General features: G+C 47.1%; 1 protein-coding gene across 4 annotated transcripts in view; it reads left to right on the top strand.

Moving 5' to 3' along the window:
* XPNPEP1 (X-prolyl aminopeptidase 1) overlaps positions 1 to 10,983 on the top strand; it is a 36,719-nt gene extending 25,736 nt beyond the window's left edge. The window contains exons 15-20 of one of the 4 annotated variants that reach the window (XM_054204582.1): positions 1,305 to 1,365; positions 2,199 to 2,268; positions 3,426 to 3,599; positions 4,480 to 4,556; positions 5,286 to 5,384; positions 6,480 to 10,983. In XM_054204582.1, the coding sequence (XP_054060557.1) occupies positions 1,305 to 1,365; positions 2,199 to 2,268; positions 3,426 to 3,599; positions 4,480 to 4,556; positions 5,286 to 5,384; positions 6,480 to 6,605 (607 nt within the window). In that variant the 3' untranslated portion in view covers positions 6,606 to 10,983. The remainder of the gene's footprint in view (positions 1 to 1,304; positions 1,366 to 2,198; positions 2,269 to 3,425; positions 3,600 to 4,479; positions 4,557 to 5,285; positions 5,385 to 6,479) is intronic. The other 3 variants (XM_054204583.1, XM_054204581.1, XM_054204580.1) reach the window with 3 other exon arrangements.
* The last annotated feature ends 11,438 nt before the right edge of the window (positions 10,984 to 22,421 follow it).

Below are 22,421 nucleotides of genomic sequence, written 5' to 3'. Positions count from 1 at the left end.
GGATGCGAACAGATTTGACTGACGTTGAGGTCAGAAAAAGGTGGGGCAAAGGAGCAGGACAGTGCTGCCCTATGGCTGTTCTCTGCCTTTCCAGACAGAGACTCAGAGGCGGGGTTTCTCATCTCAGTGGCCACTTAGTCTTCAGGTGTGTTTTTTGGGAAGGCGTCATGTCTGTTGACTCACTCAGTGTATTTTTGACAGTGCCATTTAGTGACCTCAGTCTCTGCAGCTGTTTACTGTGGGTCTTTGACTCTATGGAAAATGAAAGAAGCGATGTTTTTAACCAGTGTAAATAGATGAGAACTGGCTTGTTCAGAAAGACGCAGGACAGACCTGGCTGCTCCTTTGAGATGAGCTTTGTCTTTGGAGCTATGCCTTTTTGTTGTGTCAGTCAGGAAAAGCTTTGAAAAGGAACCATACAGACATCCTTTGATAAGATTTTTACAAGGAGATCTTTTTTTTTTTTTTTTTTTTCCTCCCCTCCGATGGCCTAATTAACGATTTCCTTAGTGCCACTATGAAAAGCAGCCCTTTGAATACAATGTAAGCTGGACATCAATGGCATTGTGACAGGGATGCTCTGCTTGTCCCTGCTGAGAAGTTAAACCGTGAGTTCTTTGTGACCATGGCCTGTGCGTGCTGGGGAAGAGCGTAGGCACAGCAGTGTTTCAAAGGGAACTCATTATTTCAAGAGCCTCTCTGTTTTTGACAGCAGGTTCAAAATGGTATTTGTAGAAGGAACTTAAAGCCAGTTTCTGACGTCTCAGACTGACCCCTATCCAAATGCTGGATAACTTCTAGAGATCTTTGCACAAGACATCCTGAGGATGAAAGGGACACTCTACCCCCTTACACTTCCCTTTCCTGAGCTGGTAGCTGTCGTTTGTGCATAAGTATATATTTGTAAGTTGCTAATGAATCATTTTCTATGCAAATAGTCTAAATTTGGCCTTTTCTGTTCTGTTCTCAATGGGGTGGTACCAGTTGCTAAACCTCAAATTAGAATCGTTTTTATGAGCAGTTCAGATTCTAATTTGCGAGGAGCTTTGGGATGCTAATGGATGAAAGATAACATTTTGAATTGTAAGTCATTATTGCTACATCTGGGACATGTGTGTTCAGGATTTTTTGAGATTAGGAACTGTTACATCATCAGTCTTGTGTAGCACAGAGCAGATAACTTTACCCAGTTACGGGTTTGGTTGGTTTGCTGCTGTGTGACTGGGTTTTCTGTGCATTCTCACATGGATCTTTTTTTTTCCCCCCATCCCTTTGCTTCCTGCATCTTTGTTTGCCTCTGGAAGAGATGGTACCACAGATGTGACCAGGACAATGCATTTTGGCACACCGTCAGACTATGAAAAGGTAAGTTGGCATCTCAGTGTGGTTTGTGATCGCAGCCTTATAATTAGAGATACTTAAATTAGTAATGTGTCCCACTGCTATGTAGTCAAAGTGCTCTATCAAGTATCATTTATTTAATAATATGTGACTGCATTTTGATAAAGACTGAGAAGGAGGCTGTCAGACTTCCAAAATATGAACTAAGTGATTTAGAAAATGACACCTTTCCATCTTAAAATGCACACCTCTTATCTGCAAAGTGACGTGTCTCCTCTAAGAAATAATAAAATTGGCAGACTGAGGGTAAACATTACTGACTTGTCCAACATGGGAGTTAGGGAGTTTTATTTAGTGCAAAGCTTAGTGTCTAATGCAAGGCTGCAATAGTGGTTTGTGTCTAGTGTACCATATCAAAAACCGGTCTCAGACTTAACTGAGAAGGTCCGTGTTGGAAATTCAGCAATGTAATTTTGTTTATTTTAGATTGCTTCTTTAATTAAAACTAATTTCATCATTATAGTTCACTCAGTGATGAAAATAGGCTGTGGGGTATGCTCAGGAAGTAAAACTACAGCCACAAAGAAAGTCAGTCACGTAGGTCAGGTGAATCCTGCTGCTAAGCCTGCAGTCTGAGTTTGTGACACACTCTCCATAATTAGCAGAGAAAGATCTTCAGAGTAATTGAAACTCTTTCTGCTCATAGCTTGCTTTGACATTGCCAGCCATAGGAGATCATGAGCAAATCTTTCCAGATCCTTCAGAATTTGCTACTAGATGCAGTCTTTCTTTCCATTCCTGGGGAAGACAAAATGTTGCCTATCCCTGTTTACTTATGCCACACATTTCTTTGGCAGGAATGCTTCACCTATGTCTTGAAGGGACATATAGCTGTGAGTGCAGCCATCTTCCCAAATGGAACCAAAGGTAGGTTGTTGAGTTGGAGTGTTTTTACTACTGCAGTGACCTCTGAAGAACCATTAAGTGGTCTGAGAGCAACACTGTGGTTGACAGGTCCAGATGTGTTGTTGACGTAACTGTGTGTGTCTGTTTCCATCAGAACATTTTGGATTCTGGATTACTGATGCCTTCTCTCTTGGCATCAACTAGTGCTGAAAATTCTGAGGGGGAAAGTCTGAAGGGTGTTCAGAGTGCTCTGGTTGGTGATAGTGACTTTCATCAATGGCACTCTGACACATCTGTGCACTTTCTGTGCTTGGAGGTTGTCTTTATGCTTTACTCATGGCCCTGTCAAAGTAAGAGGTCACTTCCCAGCTTCAAAAAGACTGGCTAATTCTCTTCTAGTTAATGTGGAATCTCTTTTATGAGAGAGCAGCATGGGGAAATGACACACAAAGGAGCTGATTTTGTACAGGAGAAGCAGTGACATACACTCACCCCTGGTGAATTTGGTGCAGAACTATTTTCTCCCTGATCAGACACCTTACACAAAGATGCCCCTTTTTAGTTTTCTCCGGTTTGCATTCTTGGGTAAGTGAGGAAAAAGCAGCTGCATAGTGGTATGAGAAACCCCAACTGAAATTGGAGGGTTTCTGAACTTGGACATATGGGCTTGGTGTTCACATGCAGGCAACAGAAATTCTCTGCATTCTGGTTGAAATAATCTTAAATAACTGGCCATCCAGGCAAGAAGTCTGGCTGATCAGTTCACCCAATACAGTTGGCAAGTTTTCTGCTTTCGGTTCATTTAGTGCAGCTACCTTTAAGAAAGGCACTGAATTCTCTGTGGGAGATTTACCACTAGATTCTTTCCTGAAAACCTCAGTGGAGCAAGCAGCAGTGCAATGTTTCTGTTACAGACCATCTTCTGAAGAGCTGTGTAACAGGAAAGAGAGAGGTGGGCTCTTTTGTTGAGAAAGGGCATGAATGTTGGATGTGCTAAATCTGACCTGTAACTTCCAACAATCTAATGACTTGCTTTCTTTGGTTGTTGGTGGGCTTTTTTTAGGGCATGGTGGTGGGGTTTTCTGCATGTTTTCCAAGTTTGAGCCGTCAGCGTGATTATCAGCATCTCTGAGGGAGCCTGACTTGATCAAATTCTCTCTCTCCCTCTTGGCCTGCAGGTCACCTTCTAGATTCCTTTGCCCGCTCTGCCTTGTGGGATTGTGGTTTGGATTACCTGCATGGGACGGGACATGGAGTTGGCTCTTTCCTAAACGTACATGAGGGTCCTTGCGGCATTAGCTACAAAACCTTTGCAGACGAGCCCTTGGAGGCTGGCATGATCGTCTCTGATGGTATTTAGCATTGATGTTTCTCTCTGGTTACTGGGGGAGGACCCAAGCTCTTTAAGATGCAGAGGGAATAAATCTGACAATGGTGTAAAGGAGAGGTGGGATCGTAAGCTCTAGTCCTGCCTCCTAGTTTATTTTAATTGTCGTTTAAGCTCTCCACATAAAGACCCTCTGATTTTAGCTTTGACCTTCCATAAAGCACCCTTGCAGTCGAGTGCTACAGGCCTGCTTCCTGCTCTCTACAGCACAAACCTCAGCAGAGCTGTACTGCTGACCAGCCCAGCTCTGGCATGCTGCCTCCCTTTCTGCAGTGGAAGAGCTGGCTACAGTACAAGGTGGACACCAGGCTTTCAGGAGCTAATCCTGTCTTTGCTATGGGCTATTTGAGGCAGCTATTAAATCTTTACGTGCCTTATTCTTCCAGTAGTAAATTAACAGCCTGCTGGGGTTTGCTGAGAGACTTACGTTCCTTCAGGGCTGCAAAGTCCTCTCAGTGAGTCAGGGGAGCACTTTCTAAAGTAAGTATTTTGGGGAAGGGGTTACCCACCTGCCTTTCATAAAGACATTAATATTTTCAGAGGTTCTGGTATTTGGAACACATGTACTCTGTGTTCTCTCTTGATTTGGAAGGAGACTTTCTGAGCTCGAGGGCTGTCTGTCTTGTTTCTCCTCCCTTTGAGAACTTTTGCTGTCACCTTGCTCGGGGCTTCTGTGCAGATTAAGTTGAGTCAGAAATTTGTTTGCCTCTGTGGATGCCTGGTGTCAAGATTGCTTAGTGACTTCAGTGGACTAAAGCCATGGGGGGGAAGTCTGGCCATAGGGAATAAGTATTTGCTCACTGCAGCTATGTTGTGGCTTAGTTAATTACTGTCTGTTTCTGCAGAGCCTGGGTATTATGAAGACGGGTCCTTTGGGATCCGAATAGAAAATGTCGTCCTGGTGATTCCTGCCGAAACCAAGGTGAATGACCTACTCAAGATGCACCTTTCTATATGACTCACTGATTGTAAAAATTAAAGTTCTGGAACCTGAGGTGGGAACATGCTGCAGACAGTTGAATCCTACTCAAGACTCCTGGTCTCCAAAAACCATGCTTTAGTGAAGATTGATTCTAAGTCTCCCTTGCTTATGGGGGCACAGAAGACAGTTCTGCTTCTGCAGTTTCCATGGGTTGAAATGTGTATGAGCGCGCTGTTTTAAAATGTTTTCTGTCTGGATATCAAAGACCAGAAGCATCTTTATTCGGCCTCTTAGAGTCATTGCTCTAGAGTTGGTTCATCTTCTCAAGTCAGGATTTTCTTCTCGGATAGAGAGTCCTCAGTGGCAGTAGAAACAAAACTACAGACAGATTTTGACTTTATAATTGCCAGTCTGGCTGGGTTATGCTTTTAGAAATGCTAAACTGAAAATGACCATATAGTTGTCAATCTGAGTCCTATACAATTGTGACCTGGGACATGGCCTTTAAAAAGCGACCATTGAAAGAAAGAACTAAGGTTTATGTTGAGATTCTTTGCTTGAGCTGTAAAGAAAAATGTTATTTTAAGTTGCTACCTTCTCATCTGAATGTTACATGGGTTGTTACATGAATGTTACATGTAGCAACCACATGAACCAAGAAGTAAGTAAGAGCGATCTGGCCAGAGCTGTTTCTAAAAATTTACAACCCTGTTTGTCTTTCTGCTGCAGTACAATTTCAAAAACAGAGGGAGCCTGACTTTTGAACCCTTAACCCTGGTTCCAATTCAGATGAAAATGATTGATGTTAATTTGCTGACACAAAAAGAGGTAAGTGAAGCAGTAGGTTTGCATTGTCATCTTCGCACTAGAACCAGCTTGTTCTGTTCTGTTTACAAGAACCACTGGCCTCTTCCATTTCATAGATTCAGAGAGCAATCCTGAGCAACCTGGCTTAATTTTAAACTTGATCCAGCTTTGAGTGGGAGGGTGGATGAGATGAACTCTCCAGAGGTTCTTCCAATCTAAATTATTCTGTGATGAAGGCAGCAAGGACCCCTCTGATGATGTTGTTTTGATAGTTCCCTTGATATGGTATTTGCTGCTATCATCTCTCCTCTTTTCCTACTCCTTAATTTCCTTCTGTTGGAGTGTCATGCTGTCTCCCTGGAGACTTATGCTATTGACTGTCCTGTGTTGTCTATATCTACTTCTGACCAATCCCATTCAGCCACACCACGTTCTGCAGTGCATATGGACTCTGAGCAGACATCAGGGATATCTGCGCAGCAACATTTATTTACCAAATAGCATCATGCTCTAAACTTTCTGTTTAGGTCTCCCACTACCTTCACCGTGGTGTGTTTCATCCTGTTGTTCTACCATACCCTTATTTTGCCTCAGCCCATCCTCCTTTTCTGAATGATAATCCTGTTTGCATTTCCTTTTTCTGAAGAGGACTGTGACGAGTACCAAGGACTGTAGTAAGGTTACCTGTTCAGATCAATCGGGCAGCTTGTGTCTGAGGAGTGCATTGTTCAGTTACAAATTTGCAAAGGTATTTACTAGGCTGTGCCAAGGTAGCTGTTCTGATTTGCTAGAGGCAGTGATTTGCAGAGACTTCAAATACTCGTCAGCTGAACCGAACCTTGGCTCCTCTGAAAACCCAGGATGAATTGCTTCAGTTCCTACCCTCATCAAATTTACAAGTCACTTCCATTTACGAGAGGTCTGTCTCTTTAGGGCCAGATCCCGTTCCAGCCTAACAGCTCAATCCCAAAGAGCACAAGGGCCTACAAATTGTCTTTGGCTGTACGCAACTTGTTTAAAAAAAACAAAAAAAAAAAACCAAAAAAAAAAACACCCCAAAAAACCCAAAAACCTTCTGTGCTTATGCTGAATGTCATACCCCCTCCCTTTCTCTAGTGTAACTGGGTGAACGACTACCATCAGAAGTGCAGGGAAGTAATTGGAGCGGAACTGGAGAGGCAAGGCCGGCACGAAGCTCTTCAGTGGCTCATCCGGGAGACAGAGCCTCTCGTCAGAGTTTAGTAGCACCACAGTGTCTTTGGTGTGTGGAACATCAGGATCGCTTGGTGTCACAATAATCTATGTCTTCTTGGCCCTTGGCACCACTGGGAGAATGTTCTTCAGTAAACCTTTGGCAATCAGGAGGGGAATTTCATGTAGTGTTTCTCTTCCCCCAGCATGCGTGGGTAATGTTGGGGTAAGGAGGGTGACTAAACAGTTTTTCTGGGGGAGGGAAGGGGTTGAGAATAGAAAGCAAACAAAATAAATAAGCATGTTGCCTTTGAAACAGGGGTCTTATTGAAATAATTGTTCTAAGAGACAATACTGGAATATTTTATACTGTCTGGTTTTTCACTGTGAAAACTCAGTATTTTTGCATACTTGGGTTACAGTTAAGATGTTATCCACACAGCAGGACTGATTACTGAATAAAAATTTCCAACCCGCTGTTTGCTTGGTCTGCCTCCTCTTGCAGGCAGTGACGTGTTGGGTTTGACAACTTGAAGAATAGCAAGAACTAGATAATTCCACCTTTATGTGAGCATCCAGTTCAGACAGTTGAAGAAATGTGCATAGGGCTGCCCTGTGCTAGGCGCTGGGCAGATGTTGTGGAGGGGCCTGACAGGAGCCTGTGATAAAGCCCTGTGCTTTGTGACAGATCGTGGGAGGGATGTGGTGACACGCAGCAGAGGTTTCTGTGCGCAGAGCACCCAGGCCAGTGCTTCTGACTGTTGTTATGACTTGCTGAGTACTTGTATAACCCGTGGCAGTGCAGGATGCGTGGGCAGTATCATGGAATTACAGCTCTTCCTGGACACAAGGCAATTATTAAGTTTAAAAAAAAAAATGCATACAATGGACAAAAGAAGGCCTTCGTGCAGCTTTCGTTCAAAATCAGCCTGGCCTTGGCCACCAGGAGCCTTGCTCTGGAGTGCCAGGCAGCGCACGAAGACATCTAGTGGTTAAGTGAGCTGCTGAGAGTTAGGTAAGGAGAACTTCCCAGCCCCGAGCGGGAGTTCTCCGCTCTGCGGTCTTCTGAGAACCACTGTGTGCAGGTGCATCAAAGCATTGTCCGTGATGTTAAACGATGGGCTAGGACAATGTTTACTAAAAGAAGCCGTCGTTCTGAACGTTTACACTGAAAGCGTTTTGATCAAACTCAAGTTCAATATTAGATATGGAGCAACAGCGACTCAAATTCCTGATATTTTAAAGAAATGCTCTGTGCAAATGGAAGTGTTTGTGTTGTATGTTGTATTTTCTTCCCCCCCACCCCCAAGAAATTCTGAGAGGGAAATCTTAATCTCTGTTAAATGGCGTGAAATTAGTATTTTCCTTAAGAGTTAACGGAAGTTGGAAGCAGTATCAGGCAGACAAACAGAAAAGGACAGGGAAGAGAAACAAAGTTGCCTCCTAGCGATGTTATTCAAGGAGGTGATAAAGCAAAAGTGCAATAAGTGCTTTAAAAGGTCATTTTTCACACCCTGGCGTCTGCAGGTGGGTATATGTATTTGAAAATCCAAGTGGCTTCTCACCGCTGCCCGGAAGTTTTGGCTTTCATCTCAGCTGTGGCTGTGGGAAACCCAGCTCACGTCAACCCAGCCCACTGTGTCAGGTCTATGGGCTATCGACTAAGATCAGGGCAAACAGTTCTTCCAAGGTGCCCGTTGCCTCCGTAGGTGCTGACTGTGCCACAGCATCAAAGGGCACGCAGGGGCCTCTGAACGGGTTGTGCTGTGACGACAAACTGGCACTTTTCCAGCAAAAATTGATGTGTGTACGGTGAGGCTGAACGATGGGGAGCTGTCAGCTGAACGCCGCAGCCTCCCCGGCCGGGCGGGAAACCTGGAGGGCTGGAAGGTGGCTGCTCTCCGGAGTGATGGTGGTGATGGGGTGAAGTTCAAGCAGATGACTGCTGATCGCAAGGCTGCTGTGCTGCTGACCACAGAAGTTCCCAAGAATGGTGTCCCGGATGTCCTGGTGAAGACCCAGCCTGGGTAGGTCTCTCCTTAAACTCAAGGGCAAGTGTTTCCCATGGGAAGGCAGAAGAGGACGATTTCTACCAAACGGTAAAACAACAGCCAAGGAAGCTTTCGTCCTCTTGACCCAAAGCCACTGTGTTCGGCTTAGACACCTCCGTGGGGAGCGGGGACGTGACACCGAATGCAATTTGCTGGGTTTAAATGGCCTTATTAGACCTTTTCCTCACCTCGATTCCCTGTTTACAGTCAGATGCCACCCTGGGGCCCTTCCCACCCTGATCCCAGAAATTCATGGCTCTTTCCCAAAATCCCCTACAGTGCGCAGGGACAGAGGTGGGGCAATACGGACTTGTCTCCTTCTCTAGGCACCAGCCCTGGGACCCTCAGCAGATACCTTCAGCCCTTCACTCCCCAGCTTGTCCCTTCGTGCCACCTTGACCCTGTGGGTTTTGTTCCAGGGGGTCTCTTACTGCGTTTCGGTGACGGCTGGGCGATCTTTACCCCTTTCTCAGATTTTGGCACCTCAGCAGAGGGAGATGGGGTGTTTCCCAGGGGACCAGGGGGTGGCTGACACGCATTCCTAATTCTGAGGCGTTTCTCTCTCTCTGCCTATTTAGTAAAACCCAACTAATTTTTTGCCCTTTCCTGTCTGAGCTTCAGGTTTCCAATGGAAATTAAACTTTGCTTCTTTGTTTTTCCTTTTTCTTTCAGGTTTTGATTACTTTCATCAGTGCCTGCTTTCCCTGGGTGGTCTCTCCCTTAATTTCTCCTGGTGGAAGGAAAGAATTAAGGAAGAAAGGAACAAGAAAAAGAATGAACGGAAAACAAATTTCTGTCAGGTTTGGGTTTTATTTTTGTGTCAGTGCCATCCACAGAAATGACCATAAAATTATGCTGCTCAAGTGAAAATTATGATTTTATTTGATTTTTTTTTTAATATATATATTTTCTTTCCATAGAGGCTTTTTTCATCATTGTTGTGGGAAGGAAGGGGCATTTTCAGTAACAACATGCTTAATGGTTTATTTTCAAGCCATTCAGGTTTGCAGTATTTTTAAGCCAGTGCGTGTCTCACAGTTTTAGATGATGCTGCAAAGCACCTTTCTGCCCGTACGCAGTCCCTCTTACGGCGTGCTCGCTGGGGTAAGCCCGGCTGGTCCCGTCACTTCATCCAGCCCAGGAGCTCGGCGGTAGTTGTACCTCACCACCACCACCTGGTCCTATTTCTACCCACGGGACAGGAGTTCAGCAAACGCCAACCATAATCAAGGTCCTTATGACCACCCTGATTTATGTCATTAGAGCACACTTCCCTCACTGTCCCCCGCCCAGCTGTTTGTCAACGTTTGTGCTAGAAATCTCTAGCTATGCTGTTACTGTGTCTGGGGGCTATGAAATTCTCTGTTTCCCTTGGAATAAAAATGTTACAGCAGGAGACAGACCCTATTTTTCAGTGACGAAAATCCACGTTGGCTTTACCGTTCAATCACGAGTCATGACGTGTGCGTTGGCAATGTGCCTCCTGGTGTACAAGGCTTTTGAGGCAAATAGACCATTTCTCCTTGAGCAGAGGGATTCATATTCATTCATCACCACCAACAAATGTTCCTTCTCTTCATACGGCTAGTGACTGCCTGCCTTCTCCACAGCCACCCCTCCTTCCTCAGTCTGAGGGTACTACCTTAAGTGTGCCTGGCAGCAGTGAAATCCAGTAGTTTTTTAACTTAAATGGCTCATAACTCACCTGTAATGGAAACCCCACTACTGTTCGCGTGACTATTAAACCCATCGCTTTCCACGACAGCTACTGGAGCAAGTTTTTGATTTACAGCCCAGCCTTAGAAAGAAAAAGAAAACTTCTGAGGACATCGCTGCTGAGGGCCTCCTCAGCAAATCATCAAACCTGCCTGATGTTTGAGCTGCACACAGTGAATTAACTGCCCAGAAACGATGAGGGGCTGGGGTGTGTTGTGGGGTACAGGTGCTTATTCCTCTGGTTCCTTCAGCAGATAGCAACAGTGAGAGCCAGGTGGTTGGAGCAGCCAAATATTAAAGCTCTCCTGGGGATCAGGAGATGACATCTTTCCTTTGCTACTCCTCTGTCACATGGTGCTCTGAGGGGTCTCCTCTGGGCGGTGTGTGGCTGAGGATAGCATGGAGGACACCTGCATTTTGGAAGATGCTCATGAGAGGCTGAATGAGGCTCCTCAGTCATTCAGGCAGCTGTCTAAAAAACATCTGCTTCTTGGCACCCAATGCCAAGAAGGGTGCCAAGAGAGGACCTGTCGTTGTCCCACACCGTCTCCTTTTTGCTCTCAGCGGGGGTGGGTTGGCTCCTGGCGCTATGGACTATTGCCATTTATGTTTGCTGACTTGTCGCAATTCACACCTTATTCCCAGAGTCCTCTGTCTTCTTTTTGGTGAAGGAACTGCAGGCCTGAGCATCTGGTGGAGGTGTCTGGAGATCAGGAGTTAAATACGTTGCATGGTGTCACTGCCCTCAGCTTGTTTTACATGATTAGGACAAAACTCCCCATGGCTTTGGATGTAATAAGAAAAAAAAAAAGAAACAAGAGCCTCTGGAGGGTAGAAATATGAACTGGGTTAGTGCTTAATTAAGTTGCCTATTAACAGTTGTGTAGCAGCCTGGAAGAATTTTAATGTACCAATTAAAGCATGGAGCTATCTCCTCGGCTTTCCACCACCTCTGGGGATGCTGTCAAGAATGGGGAGGCTGCAGATCAAGTGCTGTTTATTTTGCTCCTTCCAGCTTATTAAAAGTCATTCTAAATTTGGGATGTGGCGGATGCCCATGGACATGTTTGCTTCCGCAAGGCAGCGGAGTGACGTCTGTCTGCTGAAGATTAGCATGGGAAAGAAACGGGACCATAATGCCGTCTGATCCCATAAACCCCCTCCTGTTTCTTAACAGTTTCTGTGTTGCTGCACGAAGAGGAAAGGGTTGGCAGGGTGGCTCCGTGCTGATGGTGGGGTGGTTGGTTTGGGCACATACAGCCTGGACAGCCGGTGTGGGCTCACAGCACACGTTTGGAAGGGACATGATGAGTTATCCTGCCTGTCTGCTGGCTGTCCCGTCACTGTCTCCCACCACCCTTCAGGAGCTTGTCCAGCTCCATTGTAAGCAGCAAGTGTGGGGGTGTACCCCATCAGGTGAGGTGGTTGGAGAGCATTGCTGCCCTGATGACTAGGAACCTTCTGATTGACAGCCAGAAGATACTTGAGGCCATTTTAGAGCCATTTGCTCAAATCGCTCTTTTTCCCTGGTTGTTTACCCCCCTGAGCACGCTGCGGAGGAGCAGTTCTACCTCCTCCTTCTGACCAGCCAAACAAGCTGACCTTGTCTGATTGCTGCACCCGAGGCCCTGCTCATCCTTCTTCCTCCAGGAGGAGCTTGTGAGAGGACTCATTAGCAAAACCAGATAGGCTTTAACCATGACATTCCATGAGAGCTGGCTTTTTGGAAGAAGAGGAAGAAATCTAACCCCAGGGTTGGTATGTCATGTTATGTTCTTGGTCACATGTAACGTATCTTGAATTGGGACAAGCCAAGCTCAGCCACAGTGCACTAAAAAGAAAAGACTGAGCAGAAAGGGCAGATGAAACCTCTCTGTCTGGTGGAGAAGGGGCTTAAGGACAACAGGAGCCATCAGCCTCCTCTCTTCCAAACAGCACATGGTCTGGATACCCCCATGGTGTCTCTTGGAGAAGGGGGAAGGCTGCAGAGGGAAACGGCTCAGGAGCGTGCCCAGGAGGAGGGGAAGGGCAGCTGGATTGCTTCAGCCCTCAGCAAGATGTCAGGGTGATGGGGCCTCTGTGGACACATGTCCCTGGCACTTCGGATGGGAAACAAACAGCTTTCCAGCCACAGGCCTTTGCGATGGGCTTGGCCGGGGTACAGGGACACTGGTGGGATGGTCTGAGGGAGATTCATGGTGAACAACCCTGCTGATGGACAAGTCGGTCTGTGCGAGCACCTGTCTTCTGCTGGCTGCTCAGGCCAAGGCTGCAGGCAGAGGGCAGGAGGGGCAGTAGCAGGGTTTAGAAACTGGAGTCAGGAAAATGTAAAGATGGGGGTCTGAACTCCTCCAACAAGCCTTCAGCCTGATGAAGAGGGGGCCCCATCCCTCCCGACTCCCAGCCCAGGGCTTGATCCAGGGGTGAATGTTAGTGCACGTAACACTGATGGTGACCCTGACCACAAACACGCAGGGAGCACACAGACCCGGCAGAGAGCAGCCTAAGTAATATCAACAGACAGAAATAAACCCTGGTTTTTTTTTTTTTTCAATTTAAATTTCTTCAATTTCACCGGCCTGAGGGCTGGTGAAGGCTGCAGGGGAGTTTGGTTCCTCGGGGCTGCCCATCACCAGCTCTCCTGGGAACACGGGCTCCTGGCACACGGTGCTGCCCTGCTCCCGTGATGCACCATCTGCAAAGCAATTTCCACGCTCAGATGGCCTTTGAAGAAAAAAAAAATCCAATCTCATCTTTCATCCATTTTTCATGTACCTGCCAGGGGCTTGCTCTGGCTCCTGGTGTTGTGGGAGCCTTTTGCCCGCAGGGCCTGAAGGTGGGTGTCCCCCCCATGCATGTCCAGCTGCCAGCCCTTTCTCAGCAGTCTCTGGGGCAGTTGGTAGGGGCTGGCAACAGGCGAACACAGAGCCTGGTCCCTGCGACTGATCCTGTTTAAAAACCGGTCTGGGGCCAGCATGTTGTAAACATCTCCCAAAACAGAGCATTAACCAGCTAGAGAGGGTCTACCGTGAGCTTTCGATGTGCCCCCCATCCCTTCAGCATCATGACAAGCAGCCCTGGCTGGGTGTCTCCGGAGCTGGAGCAAGTCCCTCTGTGCCTCCTCTCTCCCGCGCAGCTGCTGCCCTCCCCTCCGCGGTGGCAGGGGACACGGCGAGCGTCCTTCGCTTCCATTTGCATTTGGAGCACATCTTCCGATAAACACCACCACGTTCCTCTTGAGGTTCGAATAGAAAATGAGCTGGGGAATTTCAGATGAAGGTAGCGTTAGCTCGGAGTGCCACGGACTTCTAGGAGGGGATTTAAGGAGCTTGGAGTGGTAGTGAGAATATCTGCTCAAATCCAAACAGGCAGCTCGGTAAGTGCAAAGTTGAGGAAAGTGTCCTCTTCCCCTTGTATGCTATTAATATTTAGGGCCGGGCTTCAATTATTCATTCCTTCAGGGTGTGCTTTTATCATCTCAGTGCTATAGGATTAGCTTGTGCACCTTCTCTGGGCACTCAGAAAAGACCTTTTCATAAGATTTGCGAAATTTCATATCTGAGAGGCCTTTTGCAAGCAAAATATATGCCGTGCCATTAGTCAGAAAAAACACATTCTTCCCCATCAGCACCTGCAGCTTCTTTAAGACCCCACAGAGCTGAGCCTTAGTAGATGCACAGGATCAGGCCTTGGCTGGAGACAGGATAATCCAGCGCAGCTTGACGAGAGGTTGGGCCCATTCTTTCTTTTTTTTTTTTTTTATACAAGAACAAGGAGACATTTAATGATATTAGATAGACCCAGACCAGCTCCCATACGCATCCATGGCCCTTGGCACAGCCGGCTTGTTTGTCTGACCTGTGGACAAATTAAATACTCCAAATTATTGACATCTGCGCTATAAATACCTGACTTGTTAATAGCCCCCCTTCCTGCTGGGTCGCAAAGCCTGGCAGTCAGTTTGCTAAAATGGGAATAATCAGATTGCATGTTTCTGAGCACAGCTTCATCAGGGCAGGGGCTGGGAAGAGTTCTATTTTATTTGCCCAAATATTCTTTTTATTTCATTAAGTAAAGCCACCCATGGAATTAACGTTCCCTTCCTCCCTTCAGGAGCCCGAGTGCCTCCGGGAGCTCAACACCGCAGCAGTCACTGCGATTTCAGAGTTGGGCAAAACAAGGGATAAAGAAGAAATCTTCTTTTTTCTGCCTTTAGAAAATATTTTGTGAGGTTATTTTGTTCTGGGGTGAGATGATAAGGCCGTGATAAGATCATGAAAAGTTTTGCTAACCAAAAGCCTGGAAAAATTATTGAGCCAAAAAAGTGACATCCATCAAACCACTTAATTTTCATTGTTTTAGAAGATGTTTTGTAAACACTGGCAATTCTAGTTAAACTTAAAAGATTGGATTAATTTTTAAAGCAAAAAAAAATTAAGTGGAAGTCGGGAGTTTTCCATTTAGAACTTGTTGGAACAGGGCAGTATGACAATTTTTGAAACTGTGTTAAAATATTTTTTGACATAAACCTGATGAAACCCGGTCCTAATCCCTTGTGCAGATTGCAATTTGAAGAACTCGAATTTTTCAGATAAGAAGCACAAAACCATAAAAACCCCCCGAAGTCAAGCATTTTGCTGAAAAACTCGTGCTGCAGTGATTGCACTTCTCCCGAGAAACAGGAGTAGCAGCTAAGAGGCGTTGAGCTGCGTGTTCATCCCATCAAACAGAGCTGATGCCTGCTGTTTGCTCTCCGTAGGCAGTGGAGAGACAGAGGTGACCCCAGAAATGACGTAGCGTACTTGTGAGGTGGAGTGTCCTTTTGGGGTTAGGTCCTTCTCCATTGACGTGGCAAGCACAGAGGGCTTCTCTCTCAGCCACCTCAGGCACTTGGTTACAGCTGGGTGGAATAAACCCGTTTGCAAGTGGCAAGGCTCAGGATTGACGTGCCAACCCCTCCTTCACTTTGGGCGATGCTTCCCACTTAGGACCTTGACTGACCCCCTTCTGGGAGAAATGCTGCAATCACTTCCAAAGCGATCACATCATTTACAAAATTCTCAACTATTTGGATATAAAAAATTGTTTTGAATCCAAACCGACGGCACTGGGCAGGGCTGAATCAATCAGATTTTGAACACAGCTGGATGAAAAATGCTACGGTAAGCATGAGGTGAGCAGCTTGGTGGACCACACTGGTGGCTAGTGGCCATTTGGGCATCCTCACTGGTGCTGAGACCTGCTGTGGCATCCGTGGGCAGGCAGCACTGTAGTCCAGTACAGACTAGTGAGCAAACTGCATCCCACCTCTGCTACCCACCGCCGAGCTATGGTAACATGTGTTTCTTTAACCTCTTGTCTAGATTATGGCAAGGCAGTTTAAAAGGACTCGCTGCCCGGGGCAGGGACGTCAGGTGCTGTTACTGTCTTTGGGTTTCCCACGGGGGAAGGAGAACAAGGGTTTCCACTTGGCAGAGCAAATAACCCCGGACATTGACGCTTTTGCGTTTCCCTCGCTGAAGGCCATGGGTAGCGGTACCTGGGCACCTTGCCGTGCGGGGGATGTGACAGGGATGTCTCGTGGAGTTAAGTGCTCCTCGCCGCTCGCCAGTCAGGTGGCATTGCCTTGCTCCTGCCGCAGAGCAGAGGTGACAGGAGGCAGGTGTCTGGGCTGTTGCTTAAAAAATAGCTGTTCTCCACAAAACCACTGTCTAAAGATGCTTTTTATCATTACCACAGGAGCAAAGTTGGCTGTTTCCATAACACCGTAATGCAAACATCATGTGTTCTGTAGAATCATAGAATGATTCGCATTAAAAGGGACCTTAAAGATCATCTAGTTCCACCCCCCTGCCATGGGCAGGGACACCTCCCACCAGACCAGGCTGCTCAAAGCCCCATCCAGCCTGGCCTTGAATACCTCCGGGGATGGGGCAGCCACAGCTTCTCTGGGCAACCTGGGCCAGTGTCTCACCACCCTCACAGTAAAGAATTTCATCCAAATATCTAATTTTTTGCTGTTTGTCCCACAGCAAGCAGCGAGTCAGCAACACAAGCTCCTTTCTGGGCAGGAAACAACAGGTAAGACTGTCGCTATTTTGGGATAACCAGGCCCTTCCGAAGCCAGGCTGAAATGTAACGTCTGCAAAAAGCTCCCCTGAAAGCATTGTTAGTTGTGACAGTGTGAGCAGCCTGACGGAGAGACACCCAGCTCCCTTGCCCTTCCCCGCAGGGTCTTTCCACCAAAAGCTGCAGACCCAGTTTATATTAAAGGCTCAGCATGGCTACAAGGAGGCTCAGTAGGACTCAATTTTTAATTGTGAAATAGTGATAGAGACAGCTTTTTTTTGCGCTCTGCCTCTTGCTCCTGCAGCACCGGTTATAATTTCTTATAGACTCTGGATTTTGCGGGCGACCCCAGCTGAGCACCAGGGAGGTGCTGGCATTAAAGAGGGGGCACCACATGTCCCGAGACAGGGGGGGAGAGCAGGAGTGGTAACTGGCAGTAAATCCTGACAACCAGAAATTAATGTTGCTTTTAACTGTCAACTCCCAGTAAAAATAAACCTTGAATCCTACCAGCCCCAGCTGTAATCTCACACGGACCTTGCTTTAACCGTTGGCTGAGCGCACTGCGCTCTGCTTCTGTCTGGAAGAGGACGGCGTAACGCCTGTCTGCCTCATTAAACCTGGTGTGGGCTGAAAGGTGGAGATGATGCGAATCCAACACTCTATCAAGGGACACCGGCACTGCCAAAGTGTGGGCTGTCCTCAGGGAACAACCTTGGCCGGGACCAACCCCACTAGTATCAACGTGGTCCTACCACTTCTGTCCTGGGATGGAAGATGGGCTCCAGGGCAGGGTTCGCCCACCTGTAGTCTCCCTCCTGAGTGGTGTGAGCCGTCTTAAGAAGAGCTGGGACACCCGTCTTTTCCTGAGCCTGAAGATATGAAGTTATCTTGCAACACGCAGGCTGTTGTGCGTGATCTGGATAAATGGTAAAGCTCCTGAAAAAGCGGGATGCTTTTCTGCAAGGGCAGAAAAGTACTAATAATAGTACGGAGGGGGCTCTCTAGAAGAAAGCGTTGTGGCTCCATTTACTCAGTTCTCTGTGTACGGAGGGACATCACTCACTTGATCACAGGTCGAACCGTCTTTGTAGGTTGAAATATCCGGGACACAGTTAGACCTACAGCAGGAGAAGGGGGTGAGTTCCCAACATAGGGTGGAAGAACTGTAAAAATCCAGAAATGATCCAGCTGCTGAATCACGAGAAAGACAGGCAGTGGCACTGGAAAAGCCGCAGTCACAACTAAGCCGGTAATGACCCTGCAGTAGAGCAGGTTCCCATTACCTTTAAAGAAGAAAATAAGTGAGCTTTATGCTGCTATGGTCAAGCATTTAAAAGTGCATTTCATAAAGATAGAATTTCTAATACAAGCCATCCCACCATTAATAACAGTCTGCCTAGCGTTAGCAATTGTACCGCAGACGCATGATTTTGCCAGTTTTGGAACATCAGCAAATTTAGTTTTAATCTGGTGTAGAGCTAGAAATAGTCACTGTAAGGATGATACTGTTTTGCATTCATTGCACTTATTGACATGAGGAAACTAGCAAGCATTAATTTAAAGTATTTAATGCAGGAACATGCAAATGCAAAGGCTGTACGGAAGCACATAAACCATGTGTTGTAGAACTGGAGTTTGGTTCCTCGGTTTCCCTGGGTTCCCTGGGTTCACCACCTCCCAGCAAGCCTTCTGTGCACAGGGAGAGAGGACGGTCTGAAGCAAAACTGCTGGTACCGGTGAACAATCCAAGATGGGTTTGGGCTTGGCACTCAGCTACCTGGGTGTCAGAAACCCAGCAAAGAGGGAGACCTACAGGTGGTGGTGGGCAGTGGGCAGGACATGAGATCCTGGCCAGGTGGGTCAGTGTGGTCCAGAGACTTCATAGAATCACAGAACAGTTTGGGTTGGAAGGGACCTTAAAGATCACCCAGTTCCAACCCCCCTGCCCTGGGCAGGGACACCTCCCACTAGCCCAGGCTGCTCAAAGCCTCATCCAGCCTGGCCTTGAACACTTCCACAGATGGGGCATCCACAAGAGGCCTGAAACATCCTACCCAAAGGGAGTGCAGGGGGGCTTCTTGTATGAGGAAGGCAGCGTGACCTACCCCTGCTCCATACGTTGCACATTAAACAAGACTCTCAGCTACCCGTGACATTTTGCACAGCACTTGACAGTGTGAAAGTGCTTTTAAAAGAGAGGGAACAGCCCAGGGAGATGAGCCTTTCCACAGCTGCCCTCGTTTGCTGGAGAACGGTCAAGGGACCCATGCGAGCTCTGCCCTAGTGAATGGGGCAGGAGCAGATTCAAGCCCAGCACAAATTGCTCTCAATTATCGCCTCTCCCCCAGGCTCAGGATGACTTTTGGGAAGATGACAGCTGTAAGGCCCCTCCGTCTCACTGGGGAGCCCCCACAATGCTGCCATAAAGAAGCCACTGTAGAGATTTGCTCTCCCCTTCGGAGAACCAAACATTGGCTTGGTCCGTAACACACACATCCCAGCTGGCAAAGACAAACTGCATCATTAAGACAATAGAAACAGTAAGTGTACAGAGAAACATGGAAAAATGACTCCGAGATGCGCTCACATTTTATACATTTACTGGGATAAAACCTCAGGTCTATAATATTAAATCAGAATGTCAAAGAGATAGCTTATGCTAATTTAATTAAAGGCAGCATCCTGGTGCACATGGGTGAGGAGCTGAATTAATATTGTGCACCACCCACTAATTTTGCCTGCTGTGGATGTGCTTAGTCTGGGACATCCTGATGCGCTCACGGCTCTATTTGTTTTTCTGGACAGGACGAGTACCCCAGCCCACTCTACGAAAATTTGGCAGGGGCAAATGTTACGCTTTTCAGTCCCAAAGCTGGCAAACTCTGTGTAAGTGTCATCTCTGGGCACCCGGGCACCAATTCATCCATCTGTGCTAGAGAGGTAGGAGTCCTTGCCCGCGTTTATTTCCCACGGGGAAGTAAACTTCAGTTCTTCTTTCCCAGCTTGGGAAAAGGGAGAACAGGCAATTAAAACATTGTTGGGTAAAACCTGGTACCAGTCCATGATATTGATTTCACACTTGGATTTTCAAACCCTCTCACAAGAAGCTGTTTGAATGCTTTTGCCCTCTGCAAATCAGGCAAGGAACCTGCGTCCATTGCAGATGGAGCTACACAGTTTGGGGCTGAAGCCGTAGCCTAAATTTGAGCCCGTCAGAGTCAAAGGCAGTCTGTCTGTCTGTCTGTTCGCTTCAGCGGGGCGCCAGCTCTCTGCTCCAAAGTGCTCGGTGGTTAAGGGTGCCAAGAAAGCGGAGAGTTTCATTGCTAACTGGGGATTGTGGAGGGAAGCGCATCTCTGAGGGGGTGAGGATTGCCTTGCTGCGGAATCAGGCTGTCATTATAAGCAGGACTGGATGCAGTTTTAATGTGAAGAAAGTAAAATAGGAATAAATTGCAGCGCAGAGTTTCTTCTTAATGCTCTTTTTCCAGGCAGAGGAAGTGCTAAGCACGAGCGCGCTGAATGGGCAGCGGAGCTCTAACACTGCGGTAATACCTTCTGCTGGTGAGTAATGAGAAGAGAAAAGCATTCGCTGGGCGGCACTTGTAACTTCTCGCTGTTAGGCTAAAAGCGGCATATGGAGCGTGTGAGTGCCTTCGCGAAGAAAACTGCTTGTGTGCGGAGGTGTCTGTGTTCTGCAGCACACGCAGGCGCTTGGTGATGAGGCCAGCTCTGCCCGTTAGCGATGAACATACCCAAAATAGTTCTTGTGGGGCAAAAGTACCCAGTCCCACTCGAGGTGACAAGACTGAGCTCTTAGAGAGTCCAGGTGTCAGGGAGGAGGAAGGAGCATTGCTGCCACCCGGGATATTCAGACAGGACCTTTCTGGAGCGTGTCACACTGAAACACAAGCAGCTCCGTTGGCGTGGTCTGTATAAAAGGTGCTTCCACCGAGTGTGCGGAGCCACCATCCTCACTGGTTTATAAAGGGACACCGTGCTGCTCCCTCGTAGCGCCGGTGGAAAGCTCACGCCCTGCCCTCTGAAAGGGGGAAGCTGCAAACATCTGTATTCTGCGAACCGCAGGACTGGGAGGCAGACTTTTCTTCTTCCATTAAAGCTGAGCTCCGCAGATGACAAACACCTGTTTACGAGAGCTGGGAAAAACTAAGATGCCAAACTAGGCATGAAATCTGCAATAGTTAGGACTTGGATTTGCACTTAGTTCTGCTTCTCGCTGAAGGGCATGAATGAAGCAAGTTAATAACTTACTTGCCTGAGGAGTATGTCATGTCAGACCCCCAGAGGAGTTGGAAGGACTGCTCTCACCCCTTGAAATTTCCCGCTGGCTACCGGGTATTCTTTTATCATCACACTTTAAAGTGAAAACACTCTACATTTTTTCTCTATGACTGTATTGCGGAACAAGACTTGGGAATGACCTGAATTGGAAGGTCTGACAGATTGCTTTTTTTAAAGGCTCTTTAGGGAAAAAAGCAGACATGACCCTCTACTAAATTACAGCTGTGTTAAAGTAATGCATTGCCGCTGCTATTGACAGCATCACACCTGGATAAATGAGCGTGAAAGGAGTACTGGGACCAGCATCGCATTATTTTCCACTTAGCAGAGCTGCTACAGTCTCTCCTGAGCCCAAGGGTCCTAGAAAAACCTCCTTGGATCTGACCCCCTTCCCCCAGGTTTGGCAGGTCATTACAGACAAGGAATCAGCCATATCTTCAGTCTAGTGATTTGGGGCACCTGAAATGTAAATAGTGGCTGGATTTCAATTTCTAAATAAGATTTCATTATTTTGGACTATGTCAGTGGGAACACGCTGTAGGTGATTTGTGAGAAAGGTATTTGAAGCCAATTTGTTGGGTACAAGCTGCTGAACTCCAGTGATCAGAAAATCACTTTTGGTCCGTCCTTTTGACCATTTCACGAAGATCATCCGTCCTTTCGCCGTTCTGTCTTTTCTCCTCAAAATACTGCACATGTGGGAGTTTGAGTTATGTGACTGTGTCCCTGCTTTCCGTGTTGTGGGAAGGGACTGTAGACTAATTTCCCTAAGCCCAGGGAGGAGTAGTATTTCTTGTTCATTAAAGTTATGACTCTGTTAAAAGACAGATTATCTGGCAGCCTGAAAAACCGGAGTGCAGGCAGTGCCTTGTTTTGCCTTTGGGATGTGACTTGCTGACCCCGTCCCTGCTCTGAGGTGGAGCAGAGGGAAGGATGCTGTGGGGCTGCACCGCATCCTGCACCGCTGGAGGGGCAGTAATCCTGCGTCCCCTGACGTGGGGTTTATTAACATCGGCCAGGTGCGATGCTGCCCGACTTGCCGGGCTGCACCGGCGCTGTCAGGGTGTTATGGTTTGAGGAACTCACAACAATTTTTTGTCGTTTATACAATTATTCTATCACCTGATGACCCATCCAGTCAGTGGAATCGGGGTAAAAACAAGGAAACCCGAGGCCTGATAAACAATATATACATATTACATGTATGTATATATGTATATATACATCTGCGTATACACACACATAAATATAAACAAATTTAATAGAATAAGACTAAATAATTAACATTAATAATACCAAAACCCAAAATTGATCCCAATACCAATATAAAATATACAAGGATTGTACTGAGCCCGTTCCACCAGCAGGAAGCCGTGCACTCCCACCAGGGGACAGCAAATGTGGGACACTGTGAGCGCTGCGGCTTCGGGAGGAACGGAAGGGCTCAGGGGTCTGGCACCGGGGCAAGAAGTTCTCAGGATCGCAGCCATCAAGGAAGAGAGAGAACTCCTCAGCGAACTTTCTAATTTATATTGAATGTGACATTCATGGTATGAAATAATCCTGTTGGCTCGAGTGCCCGGGTCTCGCTCCTCATCCCCGCACCGGGCAAGGCTTGAAATCACTGAGACCTTAAAGCCTGCACACCATAGCTGGCTCTAAAGCAAACATTTTCACAAATTCAGACACTAGAGTCTTCTTAAAGTGCAGTTTTCCCTAGCATTGGGAA

This window comes from Rissa tridactyla, chromosome 6, assembly GCF_028500815.1.
Source record: "Rissa tridactyla isolate bRisTri1 chromosome 6, bRisTri1.patW.cur.20221130, whole genome shotgun sequence".
Classification (NCBI taxonomy): Eukaryota; Metazoa; Chordata; class Aves; order Charadriiformes; family Laridae; genus Rissa; species Rissa tridactyla.
The sequence above is the reverse complement of the archived record's forward strand: the minus strand, read 5'-3'. Positions and strand labels throughout refer to the sequence as shown.